General features: G+C 35.6%; 1 protein-coding gene across 3 annotated transcripts in view; it reads left to right on the top strand.

Moving 5' to 3' along the window:
* Window positions 1–16975, top strand: part of HMCN1 (hemicentin 1) — a 487951-nt gene that overhangs the window by 278256 nt on the left and 192720 nt on the right. For all 3 annotated transcript variants that reach the window (XM_072648379.1, XM_072648380.1, XM_072648381.1), the window contains exons 30-35: window positions 3009–3163; window positions 10266–10544; window positions 11109–11390; window positions 11879–11987; window positions 12990–13159; window positions 15738–15892. In XM_072648379.1, the coding sequence (XP_072504480.1) occupies window positions 3009–3163; window positions 10266–10544; window positions 11109–11390; window positions 11879–11987; window positions 12990–13159; window positions 15738–15892 (1150 nt within the window). The remainder of the gene's footprint in view (window positions 1–3008; window positions 3164–10265; window positions 10545–11108; window positions 11391–11878; window positions 11988–12989; window positions 13160–15737; window positions 15893–16975) is intronic.

Here is a 16975-nt window from a genome sequence, read left to right as displayed (position 1 = left end):
AAATCCCTTCCAAAAGTAGCAGCACACAAGAGCAAGTAAAGACCTATGTTGAGGAGAAAAGGATTCTGATTTTATTTGTTTATCTGTATGTATTCTTAATTTGCCATTCATTATTTTACTTATTTGATAATCTGAGAATAATTTGGAGCTACATCACAGGGCTGTGTTAAATGCTAAAGTGCAAACTGCTGCCAGATACTAAGAATCATCAAACTGTGATCACCAGCAAATGTCTTTGTGAAATTTACAGAAGGATTTCCATAAAGTTTTTTAAATCTTTTTCTTCTGAGAAATTTCAATATATTATGAAATTGTTCTTAAGATCATAGGATTTAGGGAAGAAGGATAACTTAAAGATATAATCATGTCCCTAACCTTGATCTTTTCATTTTTTAGAGATGAAGAAACTGATTCCTAGAGAGACTGAAGGACTTGTCCAGGCATAGAGTTAGTGGTGGAAGCACTAGGATTTAAATCCAGTCTCTCACACTAAAAATATTCTGCTTTTTTTTTTTGCTTGTATACTGCTTAAATTTTTAGTTTTAATTTAAATTACTTATTGAATTTCAGACGTGAAGGACAGCTATTTGAAAAGGCAAAGTTGGGACATGATGATTTTTGCATATGGGACCTATGTGCTATATACATACAAGGCATTTTAATAGCTGTTACCATGTAAAATGAATACTGCATGGTCTACAGCTATCATAACATGAATCTCTTAATCCTTCAGTTATTTTAAATGATGTAGGATACTGAAACACATTTTGAAGGGGAAAGCCAAAAAAAATGGAAAGCAAAATGTGACTATAAAATGTCCAAATTATATGAGGCTTAATTTTGTTGTCTGACTCTTCATGACCCCATTTGCGATTTTCTTGGCAAAGATCCTAGAGTGGTTTGTCATTTCTTTCTCCAGCTCTCTTACAGGTGAGGAAACCAAGGCAAACAATTGGTAAGTGCTGGTAAATGTCTAAGACCGGATTTGAACTCAGAACTCAGAAAGATAAGTCTTCCTGACTCTAAGGTCAACCATCTATCCACTCTGCCACCTAACTGCCCCTATAAAGTTTAATACTGTTTAACTTATCATAGAATAGTTTCAACCCCAGAAACAACCCTTAAGCAATAATTTCCTAATGCGCATTGGTAAGCAGATGTTAGAATTTCACATTTTTAAATACTTTGGTAAATTGGTGGAAGAGTTTACCAATGCAATCAAGTCAACAAAAATTTATTAAGCTCCTAATTGTGTAAGGCACTATGCATAAAGCTGGAAATACAAAGACAGGCAATAACATTCCTTCCCCCTAAGGAAGTCAGTTAATGAGGGAGACAATACACAAACAACTTGGTACAAACAAGATATATACAGGATAATTAGAGATATCAATAGAAGGAAGGCACTGTTATTAAGGTGGGACCAGGAAAGGCTTCCTGTAGAAGATGGGATTTTAGTTGAGACTTGAAGGAAGTCAGGGAAGCTAGAAAGAGGAAATGAGAGAGCATTTCAGGCATGAAGGACAGCTACTTGAAAAGGCGGAGTTGGGACATGGAATGTCATGTTTGTGGAAGAGCAAGGAGGCATCCAGTATCAACATATCATAAGAGTATAGAGAGAAAAGTAAGGCACAAGTAGATTAGGAAGGTAGGAAGGGCTCAGATTATGAAGGTCTTTAAAAACTAAAGAGAGTTGATTTTGAAACTAATGGAGAACTACAGGAGTTTATTGAATAGGAAAGAAGGAAACAAGTATTTATTAAGCACCTACTATGTGCTGGGCACTGTCCTAAGCACTTTACAAAAATTATCTCATTTGATCAATTTATGAACTCTTCTACCAAGACCAGAAATTAAGTATTTGTGGCATACATTGACCTTCTCTTCTTAATTTCCTTATTATTGTCAAGGGCATCACTATCTCTCCTAGATGCTTGGGTTTATGACCTACGTGCTATCCTTGATTCCTCACTCTCTAACCATACATCGTCAAGGTAGTTTCCAGGTTTTATTGGGGCTTGGCACGGTCAGACTTGATCTTTAAGATGATCATTTTATAGTTAAACAGAGGATGAGCTGCAGTGGGGAGGTACTTAAGTCAGGGAGACTACAGAGCAGGCTATTCTAGTAGTCCAGGTTTGTGATGATAAGGGTCTATAACAGCTTAGTGGCAGTACCAGAGGAGAGAAAAAGGGCACACATCGGAGGTGTAAAAATAGGAACATCAGCACTTGGCCACTGATTGAACATGTGAGGTGAGAATGAAGAGTCAGACGTGACAGCTAGGTTGTGAGTCCATATGTCTGGGAGTGTGGTGGTGCTCTCAATAGTAATATGAAAGTTAGGAAGAGGGAGTAGTCAGTATAGGTCACAAAACCTTCCTTTTAAACCTCAATAGATTTCATGCATTACCCCAGATAAAAAATTATCCTGTAGTGGCCAGAATTTTAAACTTGGCTAGGCTAGCCCTCACTTGACAGTTCACTGCCAGAGTCATACTCAAATTCATTCCACATTGAAAGATTGTGGCAGAGCTTGTATACTTCCAGTGTAGTCTTCAAGAAATTTGGAGTATTTCCATATCAAAATAGGATATGACAACTAATTCATGTAGTGCATAGAGTGCTGGACTTGGAGTCTCGAAGATATGAATTCAAATCCTATGTCATTTACTAATTAGTTGTGTATTTTGGGGAGAATCACTTAACTTCTCTTTGCCTCAGTTTCCTCCTCTGCAAATGAAGATAATAGCACCTATCTCACAGATTTGTTGTAAGACTCTGGTGAAACATGATGAGTAAGGAGTTTTGCAAAATTTAAAGCACTGCATAGATGTTAGTTATCATTATAGAAGAACACCTTTTCCCGCTTTTGAATGCGGTATTTTGTTATCAGTTTTCTTTAGCTACTTTGTTAAAAATTTTGGTTGTGCTTAAGAATGGAGAAATACATATTTGGAGAATTGTAAATGGAATCATGAAATGACATGAAAACTATCTTTTCCCCAGGCCTTTATTTTTGGGAGATCCAAATATTGAACTTCTAGACAAAGGACAAGTTCTGTATCTAAAGAATGTACGTCGAAGTGACAAAGGGAGGTATCAGTGCAGTGTGTCCAATGCAGCTGGCAAACAAAGCAAGGATATCAAACTGACTGTCTATGGTGAGTTACGAAAATGACTTTTACCTTTCTATTATGGAAAAATTAATCGTTCCTTGTTGGCAGAAAGGTATGATTAGATATAATTTTTCTGTTCTGGTCTCAAAAATGAAATTCTGTTCTTTTAGAAGAGAAAAATGAGTCTACATTGACATATTATTGAAAAGATGTTTTACACAATGTCACTGAAACATTTTTATCATTACTCAAGTTTATTCGTGGCACTGTAACTCCTAGTCAGACAATTTGGAGGCTTATTGAAACTATTTAGAGATTTTCAAGTAATCCTACTTAATGTGGCAAAGTTATTCCTGTGGATAGTGTAGCTACGAAAGATAGCACTGGATTTGGAGTAAAACAAAACAAAACAAAACAAAAAAACGGGTTTGAGTCCTAAGCTCCTATACTCTGTGATCCTAGCTACATAGCCAAATCTTTATGACGTTCAGTTTCCTCACTAGTGATAATGTTTTGTATACATTAATGTACTCTGTGAATGAGTCATTAGTAGATACATACATGACATGGATATACCCCCTTCTAAAGAGTTTAATATGGATAAGTATAGTTTTTAATGTTATTTACATATAGATACAGTCATACCATCATGCATTCTAATCTGACCACTTTGCAATCCTCTTAAAATACCTCATATATTTTGACCTTATCTATCACAAACCTTTATAGTTCTTAGCACATGAATCCATCTGACATCTGTCTGAGGTAGTTGTCAGACATTATTATTTCCCTTTTGCAAAATAGTGAATAGGAAGGCACACAGAAATTAGGCAGCTAGCTCAAGCATGCTCAGCAGGAAACAGGAATTGAATCTCAGCAACCACTACTTCTGGTTCTCATCTCACCCTGCTTCACTCTATACATTTTAGGTTAGTAGAGGACAAGACTTAAGGAAAGTTGAATAACTTCCAAGCTCACCATATGGAAATGGCATAATACATTGCAAAAGGCACTAATTTGGCCTTCATTTCTAGCACTGGCTTAATCATGGACATAGTTGAGGTGTGATGAATTCCCTTGGTAGTTTTAATTATTTCCTTTCTTCTAAGCAGATAAAAACCAATACAGAGTAAGCTTCCTGTCCTTCCTCATTACCTTTCTTTTCATTCCCCTACCTTATCTTTTCCCTCATACCCCAAAAGACAGAAGTGGTAGATCTGTGCATTGGTCATCTAGGGGTAGGAAGAAAGGTAAAATTATTCCAATGTCCTTTTACCCCAAGAACCTATGATAAGGAATATATCTTATTTCTGTCATCAATGCAATATGCTCAGAAAACTTTGAGGTGGAGGAAAGAGATGTGTAAAACTGCTAAGATCAAAGACACTAACCCTTATCCAAAACCAAAACATGTAAGGAATCCATAAAGAAAGTCAACACTATGATAAAAAATGCAAAGATTGGAACAGAAAGCAATGAGGAATAACTAAATTATAATATGTTGAAAATAATACCTATTTAATAATTATCATAATTAGAAGCTAAAATATACATAGAATCATGCTCAGTATTCTCAATCAACTTTGGTTTCCCTATAACTAGATTCTGTGTTCACTTTATACAGTAGTATATTGATATGACTTTCTCATGATGTGAGTGAATATGGTGCTCATCACTTAGGGGAATGAAAGCTCTGTGGTTTCATGCCCAATGATTATGCATGTAGTTCTATAAAAAGAGCCAGCATGGAAGAAGAAATCAACCATGAAAAGATATATCCCGTACAAAAGAGCATAACATTAGAAAAAGATTAGGCACATCAGTGGCCAAGTTAAACAAAACCATTTCTGCTACCATTGGCCTCCTACCAGAGTCCAGAAACTGAAACGATAGTGCAATTTGCAATATCTTGCTAAGCTGTTGAGTTGCCTTCTCTAGCCTGTTGTATACTTGCCAGGTTCTTGTCAGTGATTAATGCTTTTTGGTGGTATAAAAAAAGTCATATATTCATGGAATATGGGCTGTTTTCTCCCAGTTTCTTTCTCACTCTCTGTCTTTGAGTCTCTCTTCCACTTCCTCTCTCTTCCTCTCCCAGTCTTTCTTTCTTTTATTCTTAAGCAGAGAGAGAGAGAGAAAGAGAGAGGGGGTTTACCCCTCATGCTCTTTGGGAAGAGAAATCCATATAATATATAAAACACACTGAGATTATTGGTTCAAAGACGTCATCAAAGTGTGAAGTCTGAATATCACAATTCAGGAAATAATACCATTTCCTTCCCAGTGAGCACACCTGCATCACTGAGTGCTAATTTGAAATGTACTTTCCCCCTCTTATGTTAGGAAATGTTTTTGTTACAGAGATGGATGCCAAGGCAAACAGTTAGATTTCATCCTTTGGTTTCCTTGTCAGGAATATTTACTTGCATTTATCACTGAGGTTATTACACAATCATTCGCTCCAACAGATGGTTGGTTTTTTTCTCACAATCACTGATATGTGGATAGAGCAGGTGGCTAAATGCACCTGTAATCTAGGAACTACATGTAGTCAGTGAGATTACTCATTAAATATCTAACTCCCAGGAGAATGTCTACATTCACAAATTTTTGACTTGAAGTCACATGTAATGTGAAATTTTAAAAAAATAAAGTGAAATAGTTCATTCATGAATGAATTTAAGCAATAGCCATTGTACATCCTACCATTCACATTCTTATGAATGATTCCCCTTATGAAAAATTTTTATAACTTTTTAAAACAATAGCTGAAGTTTAGTGTGTAGATCCTTGTGTATGGAACAAAGAGAGAAAAGATAAATGGCCTGCAACAGTAAGCACCCCAACATATACTGGGGGGGCCTGCTGTCACAGATTCTTAGGTCTGCATTCATAAAAGGAAAGGCAACTTTTGAGGGGTTAACAATCACTTTAATCAAGCACATATATCATTCACCTAGTTCAGGGGAGTCAAAACCTGAGCCCCAAAGTAATCAACAGACATGGCTTCCTCTGCCTGACCATAATTCAACAGACAGACAGCTGTCTGACCATAATTACCAGAGAGGGAAGTACAACATCTGGGTTCTCAAAGCCAGGGGGCTCCTTAGCAGCTTCCCAGAGTCCTCATCTGGCACTCAGACCTTCTTACCAAAAACTAAGCCCTAAAGTAAAACCTCAACTCAGAGTATTTATACCTTTTTTTAGAGCCAGAGGGCATCACCTCCCTATAGAAACAGCGCCTCATTAACAAAAGGTATGGACCTTCTTACAAATCTTCCTAGGCTGGACAATGGGTGGGAAAGATTTCCTCAGTCACATTCAAATAGAGGCATAAAACTTCTTGATTATACTAAAACAAAAACAGCATAAGATCCTATTTTACTTGCCATTACATGACCCATGATGGATTGAACCTATAAGTTTATTGATTTCTTTAGTTCTATACTTCAGCCAACTAGGCTGCCTATTTATTTTAGAAAAATATGATTAAAAGTTTGACCTTAATTTGCCTTTTCTTAAAAGCACTAAAAAATCCCAAAGTAAACATATTTAGGTTTTAATCTTTGACCCTAACCATTCTTAGACTGGTCCTAACATTGTATCCATGGCTATTTGCAATTTTGATCAATTCTAAGAATGATTTCTATAAAGTATTTAGAAATATTAACATATTGTGGGTCATTTGTTTTCTTTTAAACTGTGGCAATTGTGGCATAACACAGGGATGGCAGCCTTAAGACTATTTTGGAGATCAAGCCACTAGAATTATTTTTCCACCAGTAAGTCCTCAGGGACATGGTGAGGAAAATAAGGCATGTTGACACTGAATGCTAGAAATTACACATGTCACCAATTAGATGAGCAAAACTGAGCATATGACACATTAGTAGTTCCAAAAAATATACTGACAGACAGAAACCAAAAGGGCCCAGTCATCATCAGTAGCTGGCTATGAAAGCTTTCAAATCCTACCTATTCCTGGGGGAAAAACAAGGAGTTTTACCAACTTTTTCATTCAGACATTTGACATTTTGCCCCTTGGCCTAAATCCAGATTTCTTGTGCTTATGTTAGGCTTTTTAGTAAGAGTTATTTTTACATATAGCATGACTATAGAACTGTACAACTAAATCAGCCCCTGAAATTGTATTTGTAACAGCCCAGGCGTATGATTTTGATGATTAATATAATTCTGATAAAAAAAATTGTATTGTAAATGGAAGCAATTTTGGTATAGTGGAAGGAGACCTGAATTAGGTGGGGCTTTGTAAGGTCAGATGAGAATGTGTATTACTAAATTTCTCTGTGACCTATGGGAAGCCATATTACTCCTCCAGTCCTCGTTTTCATCATCTGAAATGAGAGAGTTAGTTTAAGTTCTTAACTTTGAGTCTGTGAACTTGCTTTTTTTTTTTAAAAAAAGATACATTTCTATATATTACTAACAAAACCCAACAGCATGAGATATAAAGAGAAGTTCCATTTAAAGTTACAGTAGACAATATAAAATTTGGGGGAGTCTACCTGCCAAAACAAACCTTGAGACTATATGAACACAATTACAAAACACTTTTTGCACAAATAAAGTCAGATCTAAGTAACTGGAAAAACATGAGTTGCTTGTGGGTAGGCCAAGATAATATAATAAAAATGATAATTCTATCTAAATTAATTTACTTATTCAGTGCTATACCAATCAAACTACCAGATAATTATTTTCTAGAGGTAGAAATATCAAAAATATCAAAATTCATCTGGAAGAACAAAAGGTCCAGAATATCAAGGAAACTAATGAGAAGAAATGCTAGGGAAAGTGGTCCAGCCATACCAGATCTTAAATTGTATTATAAAGCAGCAATCATCAAAACTACTTGGTACTGGCTAAGAAATAGAGGGATAGATTAGTGGAATAGGTTACTCAAGACACAGTAGCCAGTGATTATAGTAGTCTACTGTTTGATGAACCCAAGGACCCCAGCTTCTGGCATAAGAACTCACTGTTTGACAAAAACTGCTGGGCAAACTGGATAGTAGTGTGGCAGAAACTGGGCATAGACCAATGCCTAACACCGTACACACCAAATAGATACATGATCTAGGTATAAAGATTGATACTATAGACAAATGAGGGGAGAAAGGAATAGTTTATTTGTCAGATTTATGGATAATGGAGTTTATGATCAAACAAGAGATCGAGAACATCATGAAATGCAAAATGGATAATTTTGATTACATTAAATTGAAAAGTTTTTGCACAAACAAAGTCAATGCAACCAAGATTAGGAGGCAAGCAGAAAATTGGGAAAGAATTTTTACAACTAGTGTCTGTGATAAAGGTCTCATTTCTAAAATATTTAGAGAACTGAGTCAAATGTACAAGAATACAAGCCATTCCCCAATTGATAAATGGTCAAAGGATATGAACAGGTAATTTTCAGAGAAAGAAATTAAAGCTATCTATAGTCATAAAAAAAGCTCTAAATCACTGTTGATTAGAGAGATGCAAATCAAACCAACTCTGAGATCACATAACACCTATCAGATTGGCTAACATGACAAAACAGGAAAATGAGAAATGTTTAAGATGTGGGAGAGTTGAAACAGAAATTCATTTTTGGTGGAGCTGTGAACTGATCCAGCCATTCCAGAGAGCAATTGGGAGCTATGCCTGAAGGGCTATAAAAATGTGCATACCCTTTGAATCAGTAATATCAGTTCTAAGGCTGTATCCCAAAGAGATTGTAGAAATGGGAAAAGGTCCCACATGTATAAAAATGTTTATAGCAACTGTTTTTGTGGTTGGTTAAAAACTGGAAATCAAGGGAATGCCCATCAATTGGGGAATAGCTGAGTAAGTTGTGGTATATGAATGCACTGGAATACTGTTGTGCTATAAGAAATGATGAACAGGCAGACTTCAAAAAAACCTGGAAAGACTTATATGGCCTGATGCTGAGTGAAGTGAGCAGAGCCAGGAGAACATTATTCACAGTAATAGCCACAATGTGTGAAGACTGTTTTTTATAGACTTATCCCTTCACAGCAATGCAAGGACCTAAAACATTTCCAAAGCACTCATGATGCAAAATGCCATCCACATCCAGAGAAAGAATTATGGAGTTGGAATGCAGAATGAAATAGACTATTTTCTCCTTTGTTATGCTTTGTTTTTCTCATGGTTTCTCCCATTCATTTTAATTCTTCTATGCAACATGACTAACGTGAAAATGTGTTTATTAGGAATACATGTATAGAAACCATATAAGATTGCATGTCATCTTGGGGGAGCAGGGGGAGAAAATTTAAAGCATATGGAAGTTATTGTTGAAAATTAAAAACAAATAGATTAATAAAAATAATTTTAAAAATTGATAATTGTATTTAAGAATAATTGGTTTCCTTTGTAATCCTGTATACTATATTTTACATTTAAAATATTTTTACAAGAACTAATCTATAAGCTTCACCAGACTGGCAGAGGGAGCCATGGCACAAAAATGGTCTAGAACCTCCAGTGTAGATGATCTATAAGTTTCTTTCCTGCTCTAACAATCCATAAAACTGACTTCCTGTTTTCCTTTCATTTGTGTTGATTTTTATAAAATATGTTGATTGTTTCCAATTTATCCTATATGGCTTATTTTTACATGGTTGTTTTATATTGTCTCCACCATTAGATCATGATCTCCTTTAGTGTAGGGCCTGTCTTTCACCTTTCTTTGTATCTCTAGTAATCAGCACAATGCCTAGCAGACACTTAATACATGCTTAGACGGACTAACATTGGTGATTGTCTAGCTTCTGATATGGTAGCACTCTGATGCCTCTTCATGGCACAGAAGACAAAAGCTAGCAGGTTCTACAATGCTAGAAGGGTCCAATGATAAACTGTCAGGATACCAGTTTAGCTAATTTAGAGAGATTACTGGCCAAAAGGTTGCCTGTCCAGTGATGAATTTTGTGGTTCACTTTGATTCACAGAACCATCTACTGTAGTATGGAGTTATTGAAGTATGAGCCGATCAATGGAAGAAGTATCTGTATTGATGAAATGACTGCTTTCTTAAAGAATTCAATAGGACACTAAGATTCCATGAAGGTTATAAAGTTTTTGAAAACTTTTGGTTTTGTGCTTATTTTTTTTGTAGTTCCACCTAGTATTAAAGGAAGTAATATTACCACTGAAGTATCTGCACTCATCAGCAGCATCATTAAACTAGAGTGTGAAACACGTGGACTTCCAGTGCCTGTTATAACTTGGCAAAAAGATGGACGGCTGATCATATCCAATCCACAAGCCCTTTATATTGATAAAGGACATTTTCTTCAGATCCCTCATGCTCAAGTATCTGATTCTGGAAAATACACATGTCATGTGGCCAACATTGCTGGAACAGCTGAAAAAACATACGAAGTGGATGTGTATGGTAAAGCAAAAAAGAATTTTGTTTTTCTTACCTTTTCTTTAGTTCTTAAGGGTATGATAACAAAGCAGTGGTTTTCTGTAAAAGCACTATGAGTAGGGTACATCATTAGTTCCAAAGGTCTAGTTTTATGTAAGGGAATAGAAAAAAAAAAAGAATCAATCTTCTGCTGTGGGCCAAAAGCAAATCTCCATGGGCCTGAGAAGCTAGTGTCCTACTCATTTTGACAACGGTTTAGCCTCTGAGTGTTTAAGCATTCATTGTGGCTTTTGATAAATCTGTTGAGTTGGTAGGCCAAGGAATGGTGCCCAAAACTTCTCCATCTTCCTTCATTGTTTGAATAGCAGTTTTCAAGTAAAATATGCCAGATCCTGTTCTAGAGTAAAATGTAGAGTGGTAGGTCATACAAATCATGAAATACTCTTCTCAACACCCTAGGGAGAAAAGGGAATTAGAAAAATTTTTGGTGAGACAAAAAAAAAGTTAAGGAAAAAATTGCCTCCCATCTCTCCAAGGAATATTTTATAATTGCATTAAAAATAGCCTTAAAAATATTTCTTTCCTTAGTTCCACCAATTATTGAAGGCAACTCAGAAACACCTCTGAATAGACAAGTGATTATTGGTAATTCTCTGACACTGGAGTGTAAAGCAGCTGGCAACCCTCCTCCTGTCCTTACCTGGCTAAAAGATGGTGCACCTGTGAAAGCAAATGACAACATCCACATAGTGGCTGGTGGGAAGAAGCTTGAAATCATGAATGTTCTAGAAGCTGACCATGGACAATATGTATGTGTGGCTAACAGTATTGCAGGAGAAAAGGAAATCAAATACAATGTTGATATCTTAGGTATGGAAATCAATAAGCCATCCACTTTTCCCCCTAAAAGCATAAGAAAGTCTTTTGCCACAATTTGCTTATTTTATTGCATCAGGGAGAGATCACAAATGAGTTCCAATTGTCTTTTTAATGTTTGTATGTGTGTAATATATTTTTGTATTGATTGTCTTTGGCCCCAAATCAAGTTAACCAACAAAAGTCCGTGGAATTTTTTCTTACTTTGGTGTGTTCTTCATGAAATAAGTGTTGTTTCATGCTGCTTCAATCATTCCACAGTGACAGGGCAACTGGGAAAAGCACATATGATAATGTGAATTATGAAAAATAAAAAAACAGTCTATGCCAATTTTAATAGAGAAATATTTTATTTACCTAAAGCCTCCTCCCATGTTTAAGTTATTCCGATATTTATAATCTCTCTTCTCTACTATTTTTACTGTCATTAGTTATAATTACACATATTTTCTGCTATTGTACATTCTTATATCGCCTTATAGTACCCCCAACTGTGGAAGGTGGAGATGAAACATCTGACTTCATCGTGGTTGTTAATAACTTGTTGGAACTAGACTGTCAAGTGATGGGATCACCCCCACCAACTATCATGTAAGGGTTTTGGTATGTCTACTAAACATATCCAACTTCTTTGTTGCAATGGTGTTGGAGCTAATTAGCAAAGATTTTTAAGTTAATTACAAAAATTTAAAACAACAAAGACCTTCTGAAATTAGCTGCATAAATTTCTCTTCATTTCCATGATAAAAGGATCATTTTTGGTAAAGATGATCTGAAAACACATCAAATTCCACTGACAGTTCTATACAGTATCCAAATTTGTTACATGCAGTGAAATTTCATTTTAAAGAATATATCTGGCAGGAAAAGCTATTGATGGAAATCACATTCCTAGTTAACAGGGATTAGAGATGAAAGTCTTAATGCACAGTTTCTTATTTCTCTGAAATGAGCAGTAAATTATTAAGTGAAAATAAGCCTACTTAAAGTAGATACCATACAAATATCTTTGCCCTCTCTTTCTCTGGGCTCCTGACTTTTGAAGGTCTGCTATTTGGTTTCAGACAATAGTTAAAGAACGCTGGTGAGATTTTACTAGGGAGGCAGTCTGAATGTCTGACATGGGGAAAATAATAGGAGATGAAGAATAATGACTGTTGTCTGTGATCCAAAAAGAATGAAAGAGCAAAATAACAAAAAAACTATAGCTACGCTCTCCTCTTACTGCTTACAGTTTTATTTCCACAGTGAATTAATTAGTGAGCAGTGCTTGGCAAATGAGAGGTATGTATTATCTTTTCATCATACAGCATGGCTTACTTAGAGGAAGGAGGGGAAGGATTTGTCTTATTCAGTGTGTCATTATAACCATGAGCTGGTCAATGAAGCATAGAAAAAATTTACTTAGCTGTAGGGCATCCCCATTTGAGTAGAATCTTGTTTATGAGTCAACATATTGAAGAACTAGAAGGAAATACTAGAGAGGGTAAGCTTTCATTTGTTGAAAGTTTGTTTGAAAATGAATGCTTTCTGAGTAGCCTTTTGTTCCAGACAACTTGCTAGAATTTCATGTTGATTTTTTTTTTGTACCAGGTGGCTAAAAGATGGTCAGCCAATTGAAGAAGAAGACGGATTCAAGATTTTATTAAATGGACGGAAACTTGTCATTACGCAGGCCCAAGTCTCTGACACAGGCCGTTATCAATGTGTGGCAAGCAACACCGCTGGAACTGATGAAAAAGAATTTGATGTAACAGTTCATGGTATGTTTGAGCAAGGATCAGATCACGGAATTATTGAGGGCCATAAAGGAACTGAAAGGTTCTTCTGGGACAATTGCCTCATTATTTATTTTATTTGTCTTATCCAGAGTCATTTGGGAAGTAGTTATCAGGTACGGGTGCCCTTAAGAGTCCAAGGTCAAGAGAGGAGGTAATTCACATTAAAGAAGATCTCACCTCTTACTTGGCAAAAAATTGTGTCACCTCTATAAGGAATGGAATATTAATAATAGTAATATAAATAATGTAGTGATATATTATATAATATAATGTTATAGTTAATATTAAATATAACATACTACATATAATATGTTATATTATGTCATTGATATAATATATATGAATTATTGATAATATAATAATATCTGAATTATTAATAATATAAGAAATGGAATATTAACAATAAATAACTGGCACTTTAAGGTTTGCAAAACCGTTTTGTCCCCATTAGTTGTTTGATCCTTATGACAACCTTGTAAAAAGAGTGCTATCATCATCAACAATAATTAGTATGAATTAGGCAGCTAGTTGGCATAGTGGTTGGAGCACTGGAACTAAACTCAGGAAGACCTTTCCCATATGATCTCCATCCTGGGGCAAGTCCCTTTATCTCTCTCTGCCTTAGTTGCCTCACTTATAAAATGAAGAAAATAATAGCTGCTACCTGTCAGGGCTGATGTGAGGATAAAACCAGATAATACTTGTAGAGCACCTTACAAACCTTAAAGCACAGTGTAAGTGTGAGCTCTCATTATGATGAGCTGTTACTGAAGGAGAGGCAGTTAGGTGGTACAGTGGATAGAGCACTATGCCTGGACTCATGAAGATCTGAGTTCCAATTCAGCCTCAAACATTTACTATGTGTGACCCTGGGCAAATCACTTACCCCCTATTTGCCTCAGTTTCTCATCTGTAAAACGGGGAAGAAAATGGCACTCCAGTATCTTTGCCCATGGAGTCAGGTAGTCAGACACAATTGAACAACAAATTACTGAGAGAGTGACTTGCTCAGAGTCACACAATTTGTAAATATTTGAGACAGGATTCAGAACTAGGTTTTTCTTACTTAAAGTCCAATGTTCTATTCGTCTATTAAATGGGAATCATAATATATGAAGTACCTATCTCATAGTGATTTTCTGAGGTTCAGATGAAATTGGGATGAATCATGCCAACTTTGAAGAGCTATAGAAATGTCTTCTACCAATCCACCGATGATTGTCCTCCAGTGTCTATAAAATAAAATCCAAATTCATCAGACAGCACTCAAAATTCTTCATAATATGGCCTAATTCAAATTTATCATCTACATTTTCTGAGGTATTCCTTACTCTCCCTGGTCCCACAGTACTCATTCCTAGTTTTGTGCCTTTATGGATATCATTCCTCTCTAAACCACCGATCTCGAATGTATTATCCATCTTTTGTGACTTTCTAAACCATATCAGTCCTTCAGTATCTTTCTCAACGGCCAGCTCTTCCATGAAGTCTTTCTTTTGTTAATAATTTCAGTTACCATTGAATGTTCATGTAGCATTTAATATCTATAATATTGTCTCTGATGCTTTCAATTTCAAGTTTCTGTAAGGTATACTTGAGGAAAGTGAGGCAAAGGCTCAAACAATAACACACTATAAAGAGTTAACAAGGAAATATTAACCAACATCATGCATTCAAGAAGATAAGAGCCTAATTCCAGGTGACTAAGGGACATAAATATATGTTAACACAAATGACTGAAAATATCACTTACCTTCAACAGCTGCAGACTACACAGAGATATGTGTAGAAGAATGATGACAAATGAAAATCACAAGGATCTCTTTAAAGTGACAATTCAGAAGTGATTCAGTTAATAGCTAGCATTTATAAATAGCACTTTAAGATTTGTGAAGTACTTTCCAAATACTCTATCATCACAACCCTGGGAGGTAGATACTACTGTCATCCCCATTTCACAGATGAGGAAACTAAGGCAGACCAAGGTAAAATAACCTGAGTCACACAGCTAGTAACTGCCTGAAGCTAGCTTTGAACTCAGATCTTTCTTACTCCAATCATTGTCTATTGGTGGTTGAATGACCAATGACCTTTGTAATTGATATACTTTGTTTTATTTTAAAATTTGTATTGAAATCTTTTGTTTTTACATATTTTTCACTTACGAATATGTTCCTCTCCCCTTCCCATTTCAATAGCAAAGAAGGAAAAAAAGAAATTGAAAACAAAACAGTTCAGCAAAACTAATCCCAGAGCATTGGACAAGACTGACTGTATATATGTGTGTGTGTGTGTGTGTGTGTGTGTGTGTGTGTGTGTGTGTGTGTGTGTATTATTTCTCACCCATAATTCCTCACTTATGCCAAAAGAGAAGGGGGTACGTTATCTCATTTATTTTCCTGGATGTGAATTATAAAAATTCAACATAGGTTTGTATCTGCACCATATTGTATAATATGTAACATACAACATAATAAGAAAAGTTTTTTCTTGAAGGGCTAATTGTTTGCATGACATTTCAGTCTAAATGATGGAAGTTATGTGTATTTTCTCTTATTAGTTTCTCCAACAATCAAGTCTACAGGACCTTCTGAGAAATCGGTGGTGATATACAAACCTGTGACTCTACAGTGCATAGCTAATGGCATTCCCAACCCCTCTATCACCTGGTTAAAAGATGGACAGCCTGTGAACACTGCCCGGGGAAACATCAAAGTAAGTAAACAAAAATGCTATCCAACCACCAAAAAGTGTTGGTGTGCTTTCACTTATTTGTTACAGATTTATCCAAATAGGCCAAAATTTGTTTTTTTGATACTTACCAAAACAGTATATGATTGTGACATTTTATTGAAGTTAAGTTCTGACTAAAATCACTGTAATAGATACTTCAAGGACCACCTATTTTTAAAGACCAGAATTTTACCTTGTTTATTTTATCTCCATTTCTGAGTTCCATTGTTTCCTCTAGAATCAGGGGAAAAGAAGCCATATCACAAATGCTAGACTCATTTGATCTTTATTTAGTAAATCACATCTGATATTTTTGTTTTCATTTTTATAAAAATGTCAGTGCTGGATAATCGAAGCCAAAGGATCCACTTAGGGTCCTAAATAATCCAATTTGGTTGTAATAACCATATAATGAAATTTGTTCATCTACACAGATGATGATTCTGACTCTGTCCTATAAGATATGTCCATGGCACAAGGAAATAGACACTCAATAATGAATGTCTTTGAAATCATTCTGTGCTTTGGTCTTGATGATTTGTGCTGAACTATTTACATTCCCATGTGGATTAATAACAGATTCAACATCCCTACCTCTCTCCCTTCCCCATTTTAAAAGATCATGAAGCAAGTAATTTGTGGAGACTTAGAAAGGGAAATCATAATTATCAGGTTCATTAAAAATGTCATACCAAAATAGCATCATATCCTCCCTCCTCATTGCTACCTCCTGATTTCCTTCAAGTCTCAGCTAAAATTCTACCTCCTACAGGAAGCCTTTCCTGTTCCCTTATTGCAAGGGCCCTCCTCCTGATATTATTTCCAATTTATCTGTGGATAGGTTATTAACGCATAGCTATTTGCATATGATTTGCATAAGACTGGGAGCTCCTTTAGAACAGGAACTGATTTTGTCTCTCTTTGTGTGCTCATATCATGCCTGGCACATAATAGGTGCTTTGTTAATACTTAGTATTGATATTCATAGAACAGAGATATATTATAGACATGAGTTATCTAAATCACGGTAAGACAGCTGTCAAAATTTCCCATAATATTCTTGTA

The sequence above is a fragment of the Notamacropus eugenii genome, chromosome 2 (assembly GCF_028372415.1).
Source record: "Notamacropus eugenii isolate mMacEug1 chromosome 2, mMacEug1.pri_v2, whole genome shotgun sequence".
Taxonomy (NCBI): domain Eukaryota; kingdom Metazoa; phylum Chordata; class Mammalia; order Diprotodontia; family Macropodidae; genus Notamacropus; species Notamacropus eugenii.
This window is presented reverse-complemented; position numbering and strand designations above follow the sequence as displayed.